Raw genomic sequence first — 19648 nt, forward strand, 5'->3', positions numbered from 1 at the left:
AGCAGATTTAGAGCAGTTTATTTTAAAGTATTTATGATCTGATTAAGCAATTTATTACTAAGAAAATATTATATCATAGGGGAAGTCTTCTTGAAGAAAATGTGTGAAAAATGATTTATCCAAACAATGTCTTTCCAATAAATTTTAATCTCGGGCTCCCAAGATAAATATTCATGAAAAATAATTGGTAGATGGATAGCTAAAAAGGCACGGGTGGCGACATTAAAGCAAGCTGGGCAGGCTTGTGAAGACTTGTCCTATGTCCTGTCAAGGAAGGCTAGACAATTACATGAACAGAGAATTTAGCATCGGTTAATATATGGAAGAAATGTTCTGTTTTAGTGGTGGATACCTTCACCAAATTATAATAATCAGATATTAAAATACATGATGGTTCAATTGGAGGGGTACCTGCTATATAAGCAAAATGGATGTGACTTCTCTGCCCTTGAACAGCCATCTCAAATTGTGGTAGTGTGGCTTCAATCTTTCGTATGCGATTTAGCACTTTATGTCCTCTAGCTGCTGTAGTCATCACTTGTTGATGTACACCATGGAAAACAACTGCAGCCAACCTATGGAACAACCAAATTAGTCAGTAAAGATTTCATTTAGAGAAGTGCAGACTAATAAAATTAGAAAAAATGTTAGGTTAGCAGTTTAATCAGAGAAACAATTACTTGGGTGACATAGTTGTCCATCCTCCGCCGATAGACAATTTGTGAAATCTTACCTTTCAAATAGAGCTAAAACTAGCAAGTTCATACAAAACAAACAAAAATACCTACAAATTCCGACTAAGCTACATCAAAAGATTAGTTTAAGACTTTATGATGTTCATTGTAGAAAAAAACATCATACTTTTATTCATAAGAGTAAATAATAAGCAAATATAAAGAACACAAACACTAATAAAGACTAAGTGCCAAAAAAATGCACCAAGATTCCTATGATTTTGCTTAAGTAGCTTATGATCATTGGAGACGAGAAATAATTTGGTCCACTATAATGAAAGTCAAACAGATATAATAGAGGGCATAAACCAATCTTCACCTAGAGAAGGAATTAACAAAAGTCCCAAATCCTAAGTAAAGAACAAGGCCATCAAGCCAGGGTCAAGAGTAGATAAACTTCCCAAATTTTATTTCAAGATAAAGAAATAATAAGGCATTAATCACTAGTCTACGTATAGTCATTTTAGAACATAGACCATTAAGAAAACCATAAATATCATAGAATTTCGAGGGATATAAAAGGAATAGGGGCAACAGCAACATATTTTAAATGCATGAATGTGTCTTCCAAATGGTGAATGAAACTTCTTCCAATCATGAATCTTCAAGCTGGTCATCCCACTTGAAGCATGTTCTTGGCTCTTTGCTTAAATAAAAGCTTCCTTGTACGCATGAATCCATCCAATGGCTGAATTCTATAAATACATGAATCCAAAAAAAAATAAGGTCATAAGAAAGTTCTTTTGCATGTACCTAAATATGAAAAGCCTTGTGAAATTTCAATGAACCTAAACTTGATTCTTTAGCTTCCATTGAATGAATCTTAATTTTTGTGTTGATCCTTGAGCTTCCCATGGCCAAGTCTTCCTAGGTCTACCTCTGCCTTTGTTAACATGAGTCGAATCTAAAACATCTACTCTCCTAATCAGATCATCAGATGATTGACATTTAATGTAACCAAACCATCTAAGATGACTCTCTCTAATAGCTAATCATTCTCATCTCGGCAACACTTAACTTAGTACTATGCTTCTCTTTTAATGGCCAACATTCAGGGCCATAGAGCATTGCAGGTCTCACCACCATCTAATAAAATTTTCCTTTCAGTCTAAGCAGTATTTTTCTATCACACAGAAGGCCAAAAGCATTCCTCCACTTCAACCAACCAGCTTGAATTCTACTATTAACACCCTTATCTATATCAACAACGCTTTGAACAACAGACCCAAGATATCTAAATCGTTCACATCTTTTAATAATTTGATCAACCAAAATTACACTTTTGTCACTAGAGCTATTAATACTAAAATTACATTCCATGTATTCAGTTTTAGTTCTACTCAAATGAAAGCCTTTAGACTCCAATGTAGGCCTCCATAATTCAAGTTTTCGTGGGCTTTTTCTCTCGTCTTATCCACGAGAAGGATATCATCAACAAAAAGCATACACAAAGGTACTTCCTCCTATAAATGACCAGTAAGACCATCCATAACTAAAACAAAAAGATATGGTTAGAACAGGACTGGTATACATGTGTAAGAATAATAAAACTAAATTTATTCCATGATATCTACATCACTTTGTTTCTTTAATCAGTTCTCTCTGTTTAAATTATTGGAACCGACCTCCAACTAAGTGATTTAGATCTTCACCGAACCCTGATGACCTCTCTTCTGGTCAACCCTTCATTTACCTTAGAGCTCTAAAATAAAATTAAAATAAAACATGCAGAAATGGAAATTAAATGCATTACCTTCAATCAACCTCTGAAGTTGGACCGAAATGCAGCTCGACGAGGGGATATTCTGAAATTATCGTTTTAATGTCTTGAAAATATTGTTTCCTCCACAAATCATTATAATGCTTGATATTTCATGTTATGAGTTTTATTTTCCCTATTATAGATGTATGAATAGTGTGAAATAAGTTTCGGCGGCTATCGGACGACTTTTTATATGAATGTTTGTGCAAAGAGTCTTTATGCATAAAAATTCATCCCACAAAATTTTTCAAACGGATTGTCAGTTTGCAAAATGCACTCCGCAAAAGCATCTGGATCACCGAAATCTTTCAAATGAACCTTCTATGCCTAAATCAGTTTGCGTCTTGAGAGTCATTCAGCCTACGATAATTATGATTCTACCCTTGAAATGAGCCCAAATGAACTTGATGCTCAAAATACAATCAAATTGAGTCAAGAACATCAAAATTTACTAATTGAAAGCTTATTTAAGCTCGTCTAAAATCTCACTTTTTCGTGGGATGGGACCAAGGGATTACTTGGACTAATACCAACACAATTGGATTCCTTGAGTTTGTTTCTTTTAGAATAGAATGAGGCTGTAATTTTTGTTAAAACCCCCAAATTTCAGCCCCTGGACACACACGGTGGCACATGTGCATCCGCATGTGAGCGCAAATGCGTGCCCCCGCATGTGCACCAATGCACGGACCCAAGTGCGTGCCCCCACAAAGTGTCTCAAAAGGCTAAATTCGGTTTTATCTTTCCAACTCTAGCATAGTTTATATATTTATCTTTGAAATTTATCTTTAAGAATTAATTCATATTTTTCCAAATTTAGGATTACTTTAAAGATTGTAATGTTGCGTTGAATATTTTGATTGAAATGAAAAATATTGTTTTGAGAAAATATTATTTTGTTTCAATTTAAACTTCATTTAAATGTCTTTTGGCCATGTATGTTTCAAAAATTCATTGTGATCTTATGATTTCGATGAAAATATAGTGGAACAGAAGGGTAGAACACTCAAATTTTTTAAGAGCACACATATATAATTTTTGGATAATTACAATATTATAAGAATTAGATTTCATGAAATCATTTGCATTAATTAGAATAGAAGTATTCCTAATAAGTAATATGATGATTCAAATCTGTCAACTCTCAACAAAGATTAAGAGATAGTTTTGCCATTGATTGATAACTAGACGTTGAAAACTTCACGCATATTTGCAAAAAGAATTTTAGATAATTATAAATTCAGAGATCCTTTCAATTTGTTAATTTTTTTCTTTTAGAGTTTTTCTTTAAGCAGACTAGTTGGATAAAATTTAAGTTCACAAAATTAGTAATTAATTTAATTAAAATTAAGTAATCAATTCTCGTGGGAACAATATCTTATATTCCACCTCATTATTTGAAATGATATGCACTTGCGTACACAGTAGAGACCGGTAAATTTTTTTATGTCATTACCGAGGATCGACAACCAAATTTAGTTAAGTTAATTTTAGTTTTAAAAATCTAGTTTAATTCAGCTCTTTATGAAATTTGTTGAGTTAATCATCTTTTTTATTGTTACTGTTTTAAATTTGCACTACATTGTTGAGTTCTATTTGATTGTTTAGCTAAAATCTGCTTGCAAATCTATACTATGAATTCTTAGGTGTATCGTTACAGCACCATTCAGCTAGTGCCACTGCACTATCTTAATGTGCTGCAGCACGTGCAGCTCCACAACGCTGCTACCCTATTCTATTTTTTAAATAGAGGGTCATTTCTACAACAAAGGGTTAATCAATCACCTGTAAGAAAAATCAGATTCTTACTATGTACTCTTTCTTTCTCTCCTCCTCCCTTTATCTCGCATGTTTTATGCTTTATTCCTTGGATTGTGTTACCAACAAGAAGAGGAGCACCAGGAGAAGAAGTCCATCAAGGAGATGCAGTGAACATGGAGTGCACCAGGGAATTTGTGGAGCAACAGATCCAAAAGATAAAAGACCATTTGTTCGGCTAAATGTTAAAGGCCATTATAGAAGTATTAGCAGGAAGAAGAGGACAAAACTCCCAGGAAAAACAGGCACCCAACAATCGGAGTGGCCGAAGAAAAAGCGAAGGATACCCAATACCAACATAGTGTTGGATAGATAGCGAATCAGGCGCACGGAAGCCACCAGCCTGCCAGAAAATGTGTTGTCCCAGCAGATTTCTGTCGGATTGATCTGACCAAACACATTGCATCCTTCGAGTCGATTGTTTGCATGTTGAAGATCACCAACGCTCTAAATTGTCGCCACTTCTTCACCACACAGAGGGAGTTGGCCCTTAAGTGGTTTAATGGATTATCCAACAGGGTAATCACCTCTTTAGTTGAATTCAAGAGGATGTTTGTGGCACAATTCGCCCACACTCAGAAGTCGCGAAAGAGTTCGCAAACCCTGTGGCAAGTTAGACAAGGGAAACATGAGAGTATATATAACTCAATTCCAGAAACAAATGTTGGAGGTGTGGGATCTGAAATTCACAGTAGCGCATACTGCCTTATCTCAAGGGCTGAGGGGAGAATGATTTTGATACACCCTAGGCTTGCAACAGCTGAAGACATTGATCGAACTGTCAAGATGGCCAACAACCACATTGTAGTCGGGGAATACGTCAATGGTCCCACCTACCACAAAGCCGAATGATCCGACCGTTGCTCGCAAAAGAGAGCCCACAGAATAACGGGTGGAGGCCAAGGAATGGCCAACTTCCTCCCATCCATCCCCGACATGACAGAGAGGCCAAAAAGAGACATAAGGGATTTCGTCTGGCTAGGTAAGTCGACTAGCGACCAAATAACTATCACAAGGGGCTAGCGAATGACCACGCGGTACCAAAAGGTACTCCACTAAATGTCTTGATGGCGAAGTTAGTGGATGTCATACATGATAAGGAGTACTTAAAGAAGGAGCCCCAATGAGGGCCGAAGCTTTTCTCCGAGAACCCAAGAAGTATTGTGCTCACCCCAGAGACCATGGTGATGACATGGAGGAGTGCATGCACCTCCGGAGTCTGGTCAAGTAACTAAGAAGAGTTGGAAAGCTCAAGGAGTTTGTGTTGCCTAGAGTGATTGGGGAAGGCTACCATAGAAGAAATCTCGAATCAACCCATGAGGCTGAGCACCATCAATATCGACGGTTTTGTGCCAGCAAAATTTGGAGGAGTCTGATAACCCTCCAGACAAGCCAGCCATAAGAGGCTCCGATCAAGAGAGCTTTGCGCAACTAACTTTGCTCTGAAGTGCAGCCCCCATCCACCGATAAGGTTCACTGATGTGGACCTGCCCCATAAGGAGTATGCATACAATGACGTCGTTGTAGCGATGTGGACCTACCCCATATGAAGATTTTGGCGGATTTTTACAAACAATACAAACCGAGCAAAGGAACGGCTACCAACAACCATACTCGGAAAATGTACACCAACGACACTTCAAACTAGACCAGAGCATCGCTTGGACTCACCTTGAGCAGTCCAACTGGAGAGTACATTTATCACTTGTTCATCGTGGAGTACAAGATGACACACAACCAAGCAGAGTATGAGACTCTAACAGCCAGAAATGGGAGCAAGGTATCTTCTGGTAAAGTCAGATTCATGGTTGGTTATGAACCAAATAAACAGAGAGTTCGAGATCAAAGATAAGAGATAAAATGATGGCCAAATATCTCGGCAAAGTAAAGACAGGATATGAAAGTTTGTCAGTTTCAAAATCGAACAAGTCGAAAAGGAGGAAAATCAAGTGGCTGACTTCTTGTCCAAATGTATCCACTTGGGCGAGGGAACGCCACAGAAGCTAATCAGGCCGGCCATTGAAGAACCTAAGGTGATGAAAGTGAAGAATCAAGGGAAAAAGAAATTGATGAATCCATACATCTATGATTTAGAGAACGGGGATATTGCTGTAGAACTTATAATTTTGTGGAGGTTCAAATGCAAAACTGCACGGTATATGATGATCGAAGGAAAACTCTTCTAGAAGTCAGTCACTTCTTTGTACTTGAGATGTGTAGGGGAAAGGGAAACAAAAAATATCCTTCGAAATATACACTTTGGAGAGTATCATAGTCATTCGGAGGGAGAAACTCTAGCGCACCTAGTTCAATGGCAATGGTACTTTTGACCAACATTATCGAAGGATCTGGAAGACTTCTCTAAGAGGTGTAAGCAATGCCAAACGTACGCCCCACTATAACATCAACTAGCCTAAAAGCTCCAACCGATCACAAGCCCCTGGTCTTTCACCATGTTGGGGCTCAACACCCTCGGATCGTTTCCTCCATCCAAAGGCCAATGCAAGTTTCTCTTAGTCGCCGTCGATTATTTTACAAAATGGATCAAATCTAAAGCGCTCGCCCGTATCACTTCGGGAGTCGTCCGGGATTTCATTTGGACAGATCTCATTTGTCAGTATGATCTGCTATCATCATCATCACTGACAACGAACTGCGGTTCATCGAAAGAAGGGTAAGATTTTTGTTAGAGTCAAGGAATAAGTCCGAAGTTTGTATCGGTACATCATTCACGAACGAACTGCCAGGTAGAAGTTGTTAACAAGATAATTATAAACATGCTAAGAAAGAAAATTGAAAAAGCAAAGTGGAATTGGTTGATGTTTTTTCGCCGGTACTCTGGGCAATCCAAACGACCCCTTTAGCAGCAACCGAGCACACTCCCTACATGTTATCGTACAAAATGAAAGCAATATTGTCGGTAAAGTACAGCCACCATAATTGAAGAGTTGTTATAGCCTCATCATTCAATGAGGAAAATATGGTCGACTGGTAGGAGGCGAACGATGATGGACCCATGCTCATGCTTGATCTGATGAAAGAAAATAAAACCAACTCAACCCTTCGACAAGAAAAATTTAAGAGGAAAACCGCCTGATACTGCAAAAATATTGTGCAGGAAAAGACTTTTACCCCAGGAGATCTTGCACTAAAGAAAGTCAATACAGCAGCTCGCGGGCAATCGATAAGTTGTACCATATGTGGATTGTCTCATACATTATCGATCAAAGAGACGCTCCGGAGATTACAAGTTGATGAGCTACACCGGCAAAGGAGTCGCCCAGACATGGAGCGAAGACAATCTTAAACAATTTTTTTCTTAGAAATTTCTTATATCACCACATAAAAAAATTTTTAAAAGGAGGCAGTTTCACTCCAATGAGCTTATAATTTTATACCTTATGAAATGTTAAAAAGGTGAATTGGCTAATTAATTGTGTAACCCCAGGTTTGAACAACACTCAAGAATTCACGGAGTTTGCATGCCCCAATGTTTAGCAAATACACAGGGAACTTGAACCCGAGCAATGAACCTGACAATAACGTCTAGACGTCTGATCGACAAGACATAAAATGACCAGCCTACAATGCTCGCGCATCATAGACCTACCTGTCTCCAAACTTGGTTGGGTATAATTGTGGATATGGTTCCCTACCCAGTAGCGACAAGCTTCGTGAAGGGTACCGAGCAAATTATCGCAGAGTTGAGTCTTGACGGTTATCCCTATGAAAGCAGTGACAAGATCCGTTTAATAAGCTTAGCATAGGGAGTATTTAGTCCCAAACAAAGATTCGACCAAGAGACCGAGACTCGACAAGTGTAAGACTATGGGAAAATAAAAATTGATTCCCAATAGCGGTAAGCTCCACGAAGGTACCAAAAAAAACACCCCAGAGGCATATCACAACGATTAGACCATTCGATGCAAAAACCCGACCAACCAAACGAGATGAAGTTGAATAAGACGTAAGTTAGGTAAAAAATAAGTTAAAATAACCAAAATAATTTTCCTAAGGAGTAAGCAATCGAACGACACATGTGCATCACGAGCAGTAAACAATAAAAATCAGAAATAGTAAAAGCAAAAGAATAGTAAAAAACAAGTTGAAAACCATGTTTTATTTCCTTCAACCAGTCAGTTACAAAAATTTTCTTTCATAAAATCTATATAATTTTTTCTATTGCATGAAAAAAATTAAAAACTTTCTCTAAGTGTAGAAAACATAAACAGCCACATCATGAGTTCGATGTGTCGTCGTCCGACGCTCCACCGTCTCCAAACTTGCCACTTCCACCTAAGTTGCAGAAGGTGGAGAAAAGCTCAGTGAACTTATCCAAGCCAAAGTATTTTGGGCCGACAAATCCGGCCCAAAAAACTGGTCGATCGCCAGTTCTGTGCCGAGCCAAAATTGATTGGTCTGACCATCGATAAACTCTTCCATTTTCTTCATGGTTGCAACCTTCTCCGACAAAAAAATGTTCTCATCCTAAGCCAAGAAGATCAACACGATCACACCCTTCAACTCCTCAGCAGCAGATGCCCAAACCTCGGTCGCATTCGCCCACTCCACAATTACTTTTACTCGAGTCCTGAGAACCCTAAGCTTCTTCTATGCTTTTTGTTTGGCCCCCTTAACATCAAGATGACAAGGAGCTTCAGGTGGTTAGATGATGTGTACCTGTGAGGTCCAGCAGCCGGTAGCGTTCAACAGAACGGTAGAGGTCAATGGGGGTAACAGTTGTCCAACCTCTCTTCAAATCTCTCGAACCAGAGAACGATCGCGATGTTTGAAGCATATTTGTTGGCGCCCTAGCCAACTGTGTATCAGTCTCTCTGCTTGTCGATAAGGTTGAAGTGGGAGTCCTTGGCGATAAACACCTTTGATAGCTCTTTTTGCATAGGAATCCAACCGCCTGAAGCTCCTCTTTGCCTTTTCCTTATGGGTGGGGAATGATTATCACCCAACTCGTCCAATGGGTCTTGCCCTATCTTTATCGGGCTTCATCAGTATCAGATCTCTGACTCCACCCGAGCCTCTTCCTCCCCAGTTGTTTCCTCAGCAGTCGATGTAGTCTCAGCCTCCTGCTCGACTTCAGCAAGAACTCCTGGGGACGGCCGACTAGCCTCCCCTCTCATAGAATTGTCTACGAAACTGGGGAGGGTGGTCTACCTTGGGTCGTTGGGTCCTAACCTGACTGATCATCAGGTATCCCTCGACATCATCCTTGGGAGTATGGTCACCCTCATCCTCATGAGCCCTTGTAGGACTCAAGTTCATGAAGGCAAGTTTTTGTTCGATCGGAATGAGTTATCCAATGGAAATCCTTTGAATAAATACAGTGGTTTCAAAAATGGAGTGAGCATAATCCAGACTTGGAAGATCAACATCCGGATAGGTGGCTCCCTCCTCTTCTTCCCTCGCCTCCACTAAAACCCTCGATCGGGCTGCCTTCTTGTGCGGCTTCTTCTGTGTAGGTTGGGAGAGCCTGTATAGTTGCCTTTTTTCTCTGCATCTGAGGTGGCCCAGAGCTCCACGATCATTGCCCCATACTTGTCTAGGTTAGGAACTATATTCACGATCACCCCCATGGTGTACTGCATCACGGACAATTGCCTCCCCTCAATCACCGAAGATAGAGACCGAACTTATAGACTCCTCAAGTCGGTCAGGCCAGGAACCCCGGTACTTGGCCGACCCAAGAATGAACCAATACTTCAAGTGAATTATTTTGTTCTCCAGACCAGTCAGAAGAAGCTTGTCCGTCAAACCAAAAACTACATAGCCGTCAGATGCAACCAAAAAGAAGAAAATGTTAAAGAAAATTTTTTGGGACGACAGAATCTTCATCCATCGACGGCGAACCATGTAAGACATGATCATAGCGATTGCATTTGGCTTGATCCAGGATGGATTGAAGCTCTTTGCAAAGCAGCAGTCAAGGACCCCGATGGAGCTGGTTTCAATAGAAAATCAAGTCGTTCCAAATTTGTTGGTCGCCCAATTGTACGAGCCAACAGTGCGCAATTGAATCCTGGCGACACAAGTCTTCTTAACTGGGGCAGTGTTGACCACAGTTAGAGTAGATCACTCAGCCACAGGAAGACTCTTGAACTGCTTTAGAGAATTGTTGGCCACAAGAACAAAGGATAGAAGAGCAAGTGAATGGCAAGTAGGCGACTGAAAGAAAGGACGAATGTTGGCCACAAGAACAAAGGATAGAAGAGCATGTGAATGGCAAGTAGGCGACTGAAAGAAAGGACGAAAGGAATCAAATGTGCAGAAAAATCCCATTGTTAACCCTTATATATAGGGGGTAAACAGAAGTTCAAAAGCCACAGCAAAGCCACACATCAACTTTAAGAATCCAAATCGCATCAACATAAAAATAGAGAAAATATTGAAGGTTGAAATTAAAATTTTCTAAAAATTAATAAAAAACACATCTTTATTCAAATAAAAAATATTTTACAAGCGGGTCCACAGCCATCTCCACCGAGACATAGCCTGCTGAAGCAACTTCTCATACATCACAAGCCCGTCAAAACCTAAACCTATCTGCAGTGTCGGATTGAGCTTGGACCAGCGGGACCGAACAAGTGACCGGCCATCAACTAGCTCAACTCGAAGAGCCACTAGCTCTAACTAGTACTCCAGGCTCAGGGCCGCCAGCTTCTCCCGGAGCATCTCCATCTCCGCAGTCGGCTACAAGTCGTCGGTTTCCCTTTCAAGGCTCTTTAGAGGGTCAACCGAAATATCGACCGCCTCTTCTCGACTCGATATTTGAGTCGAGATCCCCTCAGCTGCACCAGAAGCAAGAACTCGGGCAGCATCTAGTAGAGGCTAGTCAATGCTCAGGATTGCATTGTCTGCATCAATAAACAAACAAAAAGATAAGGTAAAAATCACAACAGATCATCAACATATACTTGGGGCTTGATAAAACTCGGGCCACCGAAACACGGGACAACTCTCATCAGGCATTGGTGGGGTTTCTACGGCCGCTTGACCAAGGTTTGGTTCCAGAAACACAGGTTCTTCATTTTGTGGAGCGCCCGCCAATTTACTCTCAAGGGCTGTTTTTTAAACCGTAGACATCTAATCAAAAGGAAGCGAGACTCTAAATGTTCCCTGGCCAGCTGGACATCCAGGTGAGTGCTAGCCGCAGCAAGTGCAGGGGTCGGCGCATCAACAGGTTATCGCCTTCCTTACGCCAAAAAAGGGACCACGAGTCGAACGACGCAACCTCGTCCCTAGAATATTCCAACCACTTCTTCTTCTAAGTGAGTTGCTTAACTCGCCTCACACCTTCGGGCCGACCTCCTTCCGTCGGCCTCTTTGTTATCCTGGGTTCCTTCACGCCTTCAAGTCTGCTCCCTTCACCTGACTTCTTTGTTCTGGTCTTCTAACTCTCTGTGCAGTTGCCTCCCTCCATTCGCTTCTTCCACTCTAACTCCTTTGGTGGGCTTCCGACGCAGAGTCGCCAAAGGCTTTCACCAAAATTTCCCCGATAATACAGTCTTCTAGGGTCTTCTTGTTGCTTCCCATAGAGATCTTCCTGAAACTAACTGAATAAACAACGCGCTCTCAAACAATGAGGATAACGAAAGCACCAATCGTGCCCTATCTATAAGGGCCATAGACAAGAAAATTCAAAAAGTTCAAATACTAAAGTACTGATTACTAATATAAATGAATAATTTTTTAGCGCTTATCGCAACATGAATTTCAAGAAGCAACAGAATTGGGATACTAAATATGTATCTTAGAAATATTTCAACTTGAATCTCGAGAAAATCCAATTAACTAAAAGACAAGAAAAACAGTCAAGGATGGCCCATCAAAAGAATAGGAATCACGTCAGTAAAAGACTAAAGAATTCAGTTGACCAGCTACAGCTCCCTCAGAACAGGACTCGGGGATGACCGAGCGAAGGTCATCCAAGTCAAAAATTGAGACTTATTGAATAGAGAGAAGGAACCCGTCCAGCTCTCGTTTATGCATCAACAAACATCTCATAGGAATCACCAAGACTCTTCAAGAGGGAAAAATTTATCATCTATGCATAATAATTAAACTCTCTAGATGGATCTCTTGTCAAAGGGAGAGATTACCTATCAGATTACGATGATTCTCCCTCTGTCCGACAGCCTAATTCTACCCCAGCAGCCTGAGTTTATCATCGAATGCTCAACAGTTGATAGTCAGAATGAATCAACCAACCGAGCAAAATCCGAATGACCGAAGGATCACCAGAGTCGAACGGCCGCTTTAGCTCAGCAGAATCGGCCGAACTAACCTTGTCAACTGAAGGATTATAAATCTCAGCCGACCGAGCGATAGGGTATTCGTACCATAGGCTTATTTATTTTCTACATGACTAAAATATCTTATAATACCCCCATAAAAGCGACGGCAACTACGTAATTGTTCAATTAATGTCCTCTTGCATATAAGCAAGGGGACATTTTTATAATAAAGGGTCTATCAGTCAATTTCAAACGAATCAGATTCTTATCGTCTCCTTCCTTTCTCTCGCCTATTTTAGCCTCTATTCCTTAAGTGTAATTCATAAAACAGATCCGGATTAAACAACTCTCATGCCAATCTCAAGCAAATTAAGAACTTTGCTGATTAAACCGTCCATATATATTTACATATTATAAACAACAAAAAACTGAAAAATGTTGAAATTATGTAAATTATCTCGATAGATATATCATCTATTTCGCCGGTAAGGCAACGTTACAGTCCCTAAAAATTAGTACCTAAACGCGATATAGATTACCAGGCGTGTTTCAAAAATTCTCCGTATTTAGGTTGAATACTTGATTCACGTCAATAATCAAATGAAAGATAGAGTGAGTCAATTTTTGAAGCGACATAAAGCCCTAATTAACATCACAACCCAACAAAACTTTGCTACCAACTTCCGTAAAACAGAATAAAAGCTTCCTAGCAAGCAGAAAGCAGCACCACAGATAATAAATTTAGTTCAACAGAGAATCTCACTTTCGGCCCCAGAAATTCAACAATCCCATTAAAATTTATACAAGTTAAAATTCAATAAGTCAAAAAACCAAATTCTTAATGCTCTGCGCCTAAAACAATCCAGGGCAATATCGTCACTTCCATTGCAAAAAATACTGACCTAGGGCAAGTAAAACGGTTCAAATTGAAAGATAAAGTGACATAATATGCACAAATAGAGTATCACTGACTCTGCGAGATCGCCCAGTTGCCGCAAGATCCCGACGAGGCCGGAGACGGTGACTCCACCCAAAATGTTCATGGGATCCTCCTCCTCCTTTGGAGCTCCCTGGTAAAGCCTGGGGTCCCCCAAGCCGTACTCATTCTTTAACTCAAATCGAACTAGCGGCATTCTCCTCAGCTCTTCTCTCGCTGCTAAGGGAAGAAAAGTGTGGAGGCGGCGGACGGCGAATGGCGACAGTGCTCAGCCAGCTAAGACCGTAACAATATACTGTGGTGTGCTTTTCTCTCCAACTTGATCCAGCTAATCAGCACACTTCCACTGGCGCAGACTTGCACCACCACCATTTTACATTTTAGGAGTTGCCCCATCACCTTCCGATAGGGCTGTACGCTAGTCAAGCCATAGTCATTCTCAAATTGAGCTGAGCTTCGCTAATCGTGGAGATTTAGCTCCAATTTAATTTTATGAAGTTCAGATATTAATTCAAATTAACTTTATGCTAATATGATAATTTGATTTAGCACTTCATAGATAAATAATTTAAATTTATTTAATATAAAATATAAAATATAATTGTACTTATATTAATTCATAAAAAAACCTCTTAAAAATTTTATATACTTTTTGTGTATTTTATATTATCATTCTTTTAAATGAGCTGGCTTATGGGCAAATGAGTCTAAGTTGAAGCAAAATTGAACTTGATAGCTCATGGAGCTCACCTGGTGAGCCACTTATGAAGCATTGTCTGAGCTGACTCGTGAATCTGTTTGGTTCAATTACACTCCTAACTTCTAATAAATATTGCATGCCTAAGAATTCATGGTGGTAGTGTGAGAAATCAGCACATGGAGCTATGCACTTGAGCCACTTATTAAGCTAAACCCCAGCTAACTCAAGAGTTGGTTGTGTTCAATTACACTCATAGCTTCTAATAATTTGTTGCATACTAGAAAATTCACGATAGTATAGTAAGAAATTAGCTCAGGGAGCTCAACTCGTAAGCCACTAATTAAGCTAAGTCCAAGCTAACTCGTGAATCGGCTTGGTTCAGTTACACTCATAGCTTCTAATAAATTGTTGCATACTCATGGTGGTAGAATAAGATATTAATGTCCAGTATTGGATGATAATGTAATTGATAGGAGACATCAAGTTTTTTTATGTAAAGAGTGAAATTTCATGGGGTCTAATTCACTATATATTTGAAGTTATCGAGTTACACTCCTCTCTCTATCTTAGAGAAGATGGGGTATAGAAATATGAGCACTCTCTTCTTTTTCTTCTATTGTTACAACAAGGTTTTATAAATATCAAATATGCTCATATTACAACATCAGGCAACAATAGTCTAAAAATAAGTCAAGTTGCAACAATTGTTGGATTTTGGTTGAGCTATAGTAACCAATAGTGATGGCCGGCAATGAACACTAGTGGTCTTCGATTGCTAGCTCTCTTTAAAATTATGAACTCAGCTCTGAAATTAAATTATTATATTCCAAGGAAAAATGGGATTTATTTATAGTTTTTTAGTGTCGTTTTAGTGAATTTAACTAAGATTTTAAAACACTCAATCAGATGGTCCATGAAGATTAATTCTATCATAAGTCGTACTTCTAACACTCAATCAACTTAGTGATTCTTCTCGACTAATTACTCGGTTTGACTATAATTATATCCAATTCAGATATTGTTTGACATTTTAATTAATACTTCAAAACTTTAGTGCTTTATTTTGGGCTTATTTGAAATTGGATTTAACACTTTTGGTGTTGTTTGATTTGAATTATCGAGATATTCAATTTGGTTATAATGCTGTTAAAATCAAAGTTGAAATGATTTTTAATTTAACTTTAAAAGCTTTTTTTACCCAATATATATCGAGATTCATGTCTAATTAGGTGAAATTTTTAAATGAAATATCAATTGTCTCATTATTTTTGGACATCAAAAGTTTGTTAGTCTAAACATATATCAAATGTCTTTGAAAAAGTTTAAGCACAAAGTTCTAATATTAGAAAGATCATAAGTCACGAACACTCATAATTTTAAAAAGAATATCAGGTACAAATGTTTCTTGAACATCAACGTGGATCTCCATTCGAGGTCGTGAACCAAGTCTTAATAGTAATAATTTCAATCGTCCTTGAAAACCTACCATAAAATGAGAACTATTGAACTTCTTGAATCACTTAAGAACTATTGAATTTTTTGAATCACTTAAATTTTGTTATAAATGCTTCATCAAATTTTTTTAGGTCTCAAAATTGAGTTTAAGATATCAAAAAATGGTGGAATCGACATATCGAGGCCTAAGCTAGTCCAGGCAACCAAAGTCCTAGGAAATAGTGTGCTCACACACACACATATAGATGATCTGTGCAAGCACAATCAAGCATTATGCAAACGAACGCAATCAAGCTTTGTGAGTGGCCATAATCGCATTTATACATGAATGTACTTGTACAATCACACTTGGCTCAAGCAATTATTATACTAGTCATGCCCGATATGAAGAATATGAAGAGGAAATATCACATATATTTATTTATAAGAATTTGAAAAAGAAAAGGTTATGCATTTAACTAAGAATTTGAAGATGAAAGGTTATGTATAAGAATTTGAAGAGGAAATGTTTAAATTCAAAATTCTTTTAATTGTAAAAGTTAAAAAAAATATCGCAAATTTTTTGAAAATATTGAAAAAAACATTATAGCTCCTCTCATTATCTTCAAGTACAAATACCAGCTTGAGGAAGAGAAAAATTCACTCTTTTAATCTCTTTTCAAGCTTTAAAGCTTAAGTGACATGAAGAATTATAATCTTCAAGCTATTATTGTTTGATTCTCATCTTAAAATCATTGTCGTGTGATTATTACCTTTCAGTTGTAACTGTCATATTACTATTTATTGACTATTTTTTCTTGATTTTTACCAGCAAGTTTGTTCTTGTGTGATTATTATCTTCAAAATATTATTGCTTGATTATAATTATATGGTTCAAGAGCACCAAATTTACTTACATTATTGAATAATATTTTTCTTAAGAGCATTTTTCACTGTTTTGTATAAATGATGCAAATCTTTCTCTTTAAAGGATCCATTTTTTTTTGTAAGAGAAAATATTTTTCTGCTTAGGCAAAATTTAGTTCTTCCTTCTGGGATTGATTGTGTCCCTCCTCAAGGCATAGAGTTGTCTATCATCGATAGAGTTTTTGTCACTAAGACCTATAATCTTGATGGTTAGGCTTTGATCTATCACATAAAGGAGGTTGACTCTCTTCATTTGGATGAATTTGGATCATAATGATTTTAAGTCACATTAATAATATCAAACAACACTATTGAACATCATTTAAGGTAGATTTCAATGGAAAAAATATTTCCACTCCAAAGGTAAGGCAAAAGTTTTGATAATTTGAAAGTTATAGAAAATCTTATATAACAGTCACTGTTGAAGTTAAAGTGTTTATACATATCAAATATTTTACCTATAACAATACTTGTAAATTATTGGAAGTAGATTTGCTTCATAAACTCTTAGTCTTTTTCTAAAAGTAATCAATGTTCAGAAGAACAGTCCCTCTGCCCACCCCCACCCCTATATAATACTAAGCTCTTATATTTTATTTAGATGTGTAAATCCAATGTTTTGTTGGAAATATATTGCTCCTTAGTATGAGCAAAGGGACCTTCTTAGTTTATGAGATTTATGTTATTTGAGATTTTTTTAATTTTTGTATATTGACCTTATAAGGCTTGTACCCTTTTAAGATTATTCATGTACATGTACATACTTAGGCTTACAACATTCTAAGACAATCTAATGTACTTATATCTTTTAAGACTTTTAGTAATATAATATTTTTAAATTAAGAACCAATTAAGCATATGACATCATTGAGTCCTTCTAGTGAAAATCTAGTCCATAGTTAACTTTACATCATGGCTTCTTCATAGACATGCCTTTTAGTGCTATAGGTAGAGACTTTGTTTATGATTAGTCCTTATAGGTTTTTTTCTAATGAAGATGGTGTCACTATTGAGGATTTCTATTGGTTGTTCATTAGAGGAGAATTAATAAAAAAAATTATAGTATATATAAATGATATCTATTAGTACGATGAGCAATGTCATTAGCTAGTGTTGAAGATGCTAAACAAAATCTACCATGAATGTCTCACATATCTGAGGTTGTTTGTTGGAGTGATGAATTGTGGACCCATTTGAGGTTATTTGTTAGAATGTTGGTCAATAATGATAACCTGTGTAAAAAAAAATATTAAAGAAATATGCATAGGATATTTGACATATTCAAAACTATTTGTCAAATTATTATTCAATGAAGTTAGCCTATGTAGAAGCGGTTAAATAAAGTTCATAAAAAATTGGATCTATTTGAGACTATTTTTTAGAGTATTTCTCGGTGACATTAGTCCAAGTGGAAGTGGTCAAAGAAAATTCATAAAAAATGTTTGGCTTATTTAAGGTTATCTCTCAGAGTGTTAATCCACATAATTAGCTTGTGTAAATGAGATCATAGAAAGTACGCTAAAGATGTTTGGTCTATCCAAGTCTATTTATTAGAATTTACTCAATAATATTAGATTGTGTGGAAGAGGTTGAATATAATCCCCTTAGAATTGATTAAAATTTGATTATGAAGTGGTGATTGTTGTATATATCTCAAATCATATAAAATTTTTGTTTGTATGAAATCATTCCTACACTTTTGAGGCCATGGCTACATCCTCACTTATAAAGTAAAAGTTCTTCTAGAGGTTATATGTAAAAATTGGAACTATTTATAAAATATTTTGTATCTATAAGAAACCTTAGGAGAAGCAATTATCAATAAAACAATCTTGGATTTATGGAAGAATTTTAAATGAATTACAAGTCTTACTTGATTGTTACTCTGTTAGAGATAGTAGCATGAACATCTTACATGAGCTATATTTAGGATTACCTCTCAATGGTAACATACTTCCCATCAAAATTGTGAATGATAAAAAGTGGGGACTCTTTTGATATTAAAATAAAAAATGCTCTATACTTGTCGGTGCTATTTTTGGTTGGAGAGTTGCTCGTAAGAAGCTGTCGGTCACCAGAATCGAAATCCCGACGCCCTCTTCGGAAGGACATTTTACTTTTTATATATGTTTAGTTTTAGAAAAATATGAAATCAAACTGACCCCATATTTTTCATAGTTTAAATGAAATAGCACTGTACCTCAAATCTTCTATCTATCCCGAAAGATAAACACAAGACTTGAGGATGAGGCTTGATAAAAAAAACTAAGGAAGATATGACATCCATTTTATCTGTGAAACCTTAATATTTGCTGACAAGTTCCCCTATTTAAAATAAAGAATTAAATAGGGTTTATATTAATTTGGGTTCGGACATGCTTCCAATAAGGGCAAAATAAGGGCAAGCCCTAATTACATATTAAATGACCAAATTCACCTAAGAAGACTCTTGATAAAAATCAGGAAATATTATCTTCAAACAGTTTCAAAGGGTATGAATTTTCAATGAGATCGGACGTAGATGTTTGCAAGAGGATTAGTTTGAATTTGGAACATTTTGTTGTACAATCCAAAAGAGGAAGAACTAGGGGATGTCATAGATCCATAGGAAAACCTCGGAGACTTTACAAGCTATCCTAATGTTTGGCTTCATTTTTTAGAAGAAATATTTAGGTGTTTCATCCTGCCAATTTTATTAGTTAGGGCTTACATTCGTGTGAAACAATCACATAAATAGTTGGAAGATATAAGGATTGGAAGATATGAGGATTTAGGTCGCGACAGACGACAACCTTGAAATCCTAAGACGAGTTAGGGCTTATATTGTATAGCAGAGCTATACAAAGGCCTAAAGATAAATTGAGATTTATGTTTCATAAGCCAACAACCTCAAAATTCTATGGATCGTTGTTTAATTCTAAGGAGAGTAAAGGAAGATTGGCTTAGTTGAGGAAGACAGGTTTTGCTGTTGAAGATGGTCGTGCTGCCCACCATGCTAGCTCCAGGCTCCAGCTCGAGGCTCCTCGCCGCGACGAGTTTTAGTTTTCTAGTGTGTCAAATTATAATATCAGATCAGGTGGCCCTATG

At 37.5% G+C, this 19648-nt stretch overlaps 1 protein-coding gene across 3 annotated transcripts in view; it reads right to left on the reverse strand.

The window, feature by feature from the left end:
• The window catches only part of LOC110029522 (SCAR-like protein 2), a 48761-nt gene extending 34815 nt beyond the window's left edge, over positions 1–13946 (reverse strand). For all 3 annotated transcript variants that reach the window (XM_020731848.1, XM_020731849.1, XM_020731847.1), the window contains exons 1-2: positions 13536–13946; positions 412–575 (exon numbers count right to left, since the gene is read on the reverse strand). In XM_020731848.1, coding sequence (XP_020587507.1) covers positions 412–575; positions 13536–13696 — 325 coding nt within the window. In that variant the 5' untranslated portion in view covers positions 13697–13946. The remainder of the gene's footprint in view (positions 1–411; positions 576–13535) is intronic.
• Between the last annotated feature and the right edge of the window lie 5702 nt (positions 13947–19648).

This window comes from Phalaenopsis equestris, unplaced genomic scaffold (genome assembly GCF_001263595.1).
Source record: "Phalaenopsis equestris unplaced genomic scaffold, ASM126359v1 Scaffold000588, whole genome shotgun sequence".
NCBI classification, from domain to species: Eukaryota; Viridiplantae; Streptophyta; class Magnoliopsida; order Asparagales; family Orchidaceae; genus Phalaenopsis; species Phalaenopsis equestris.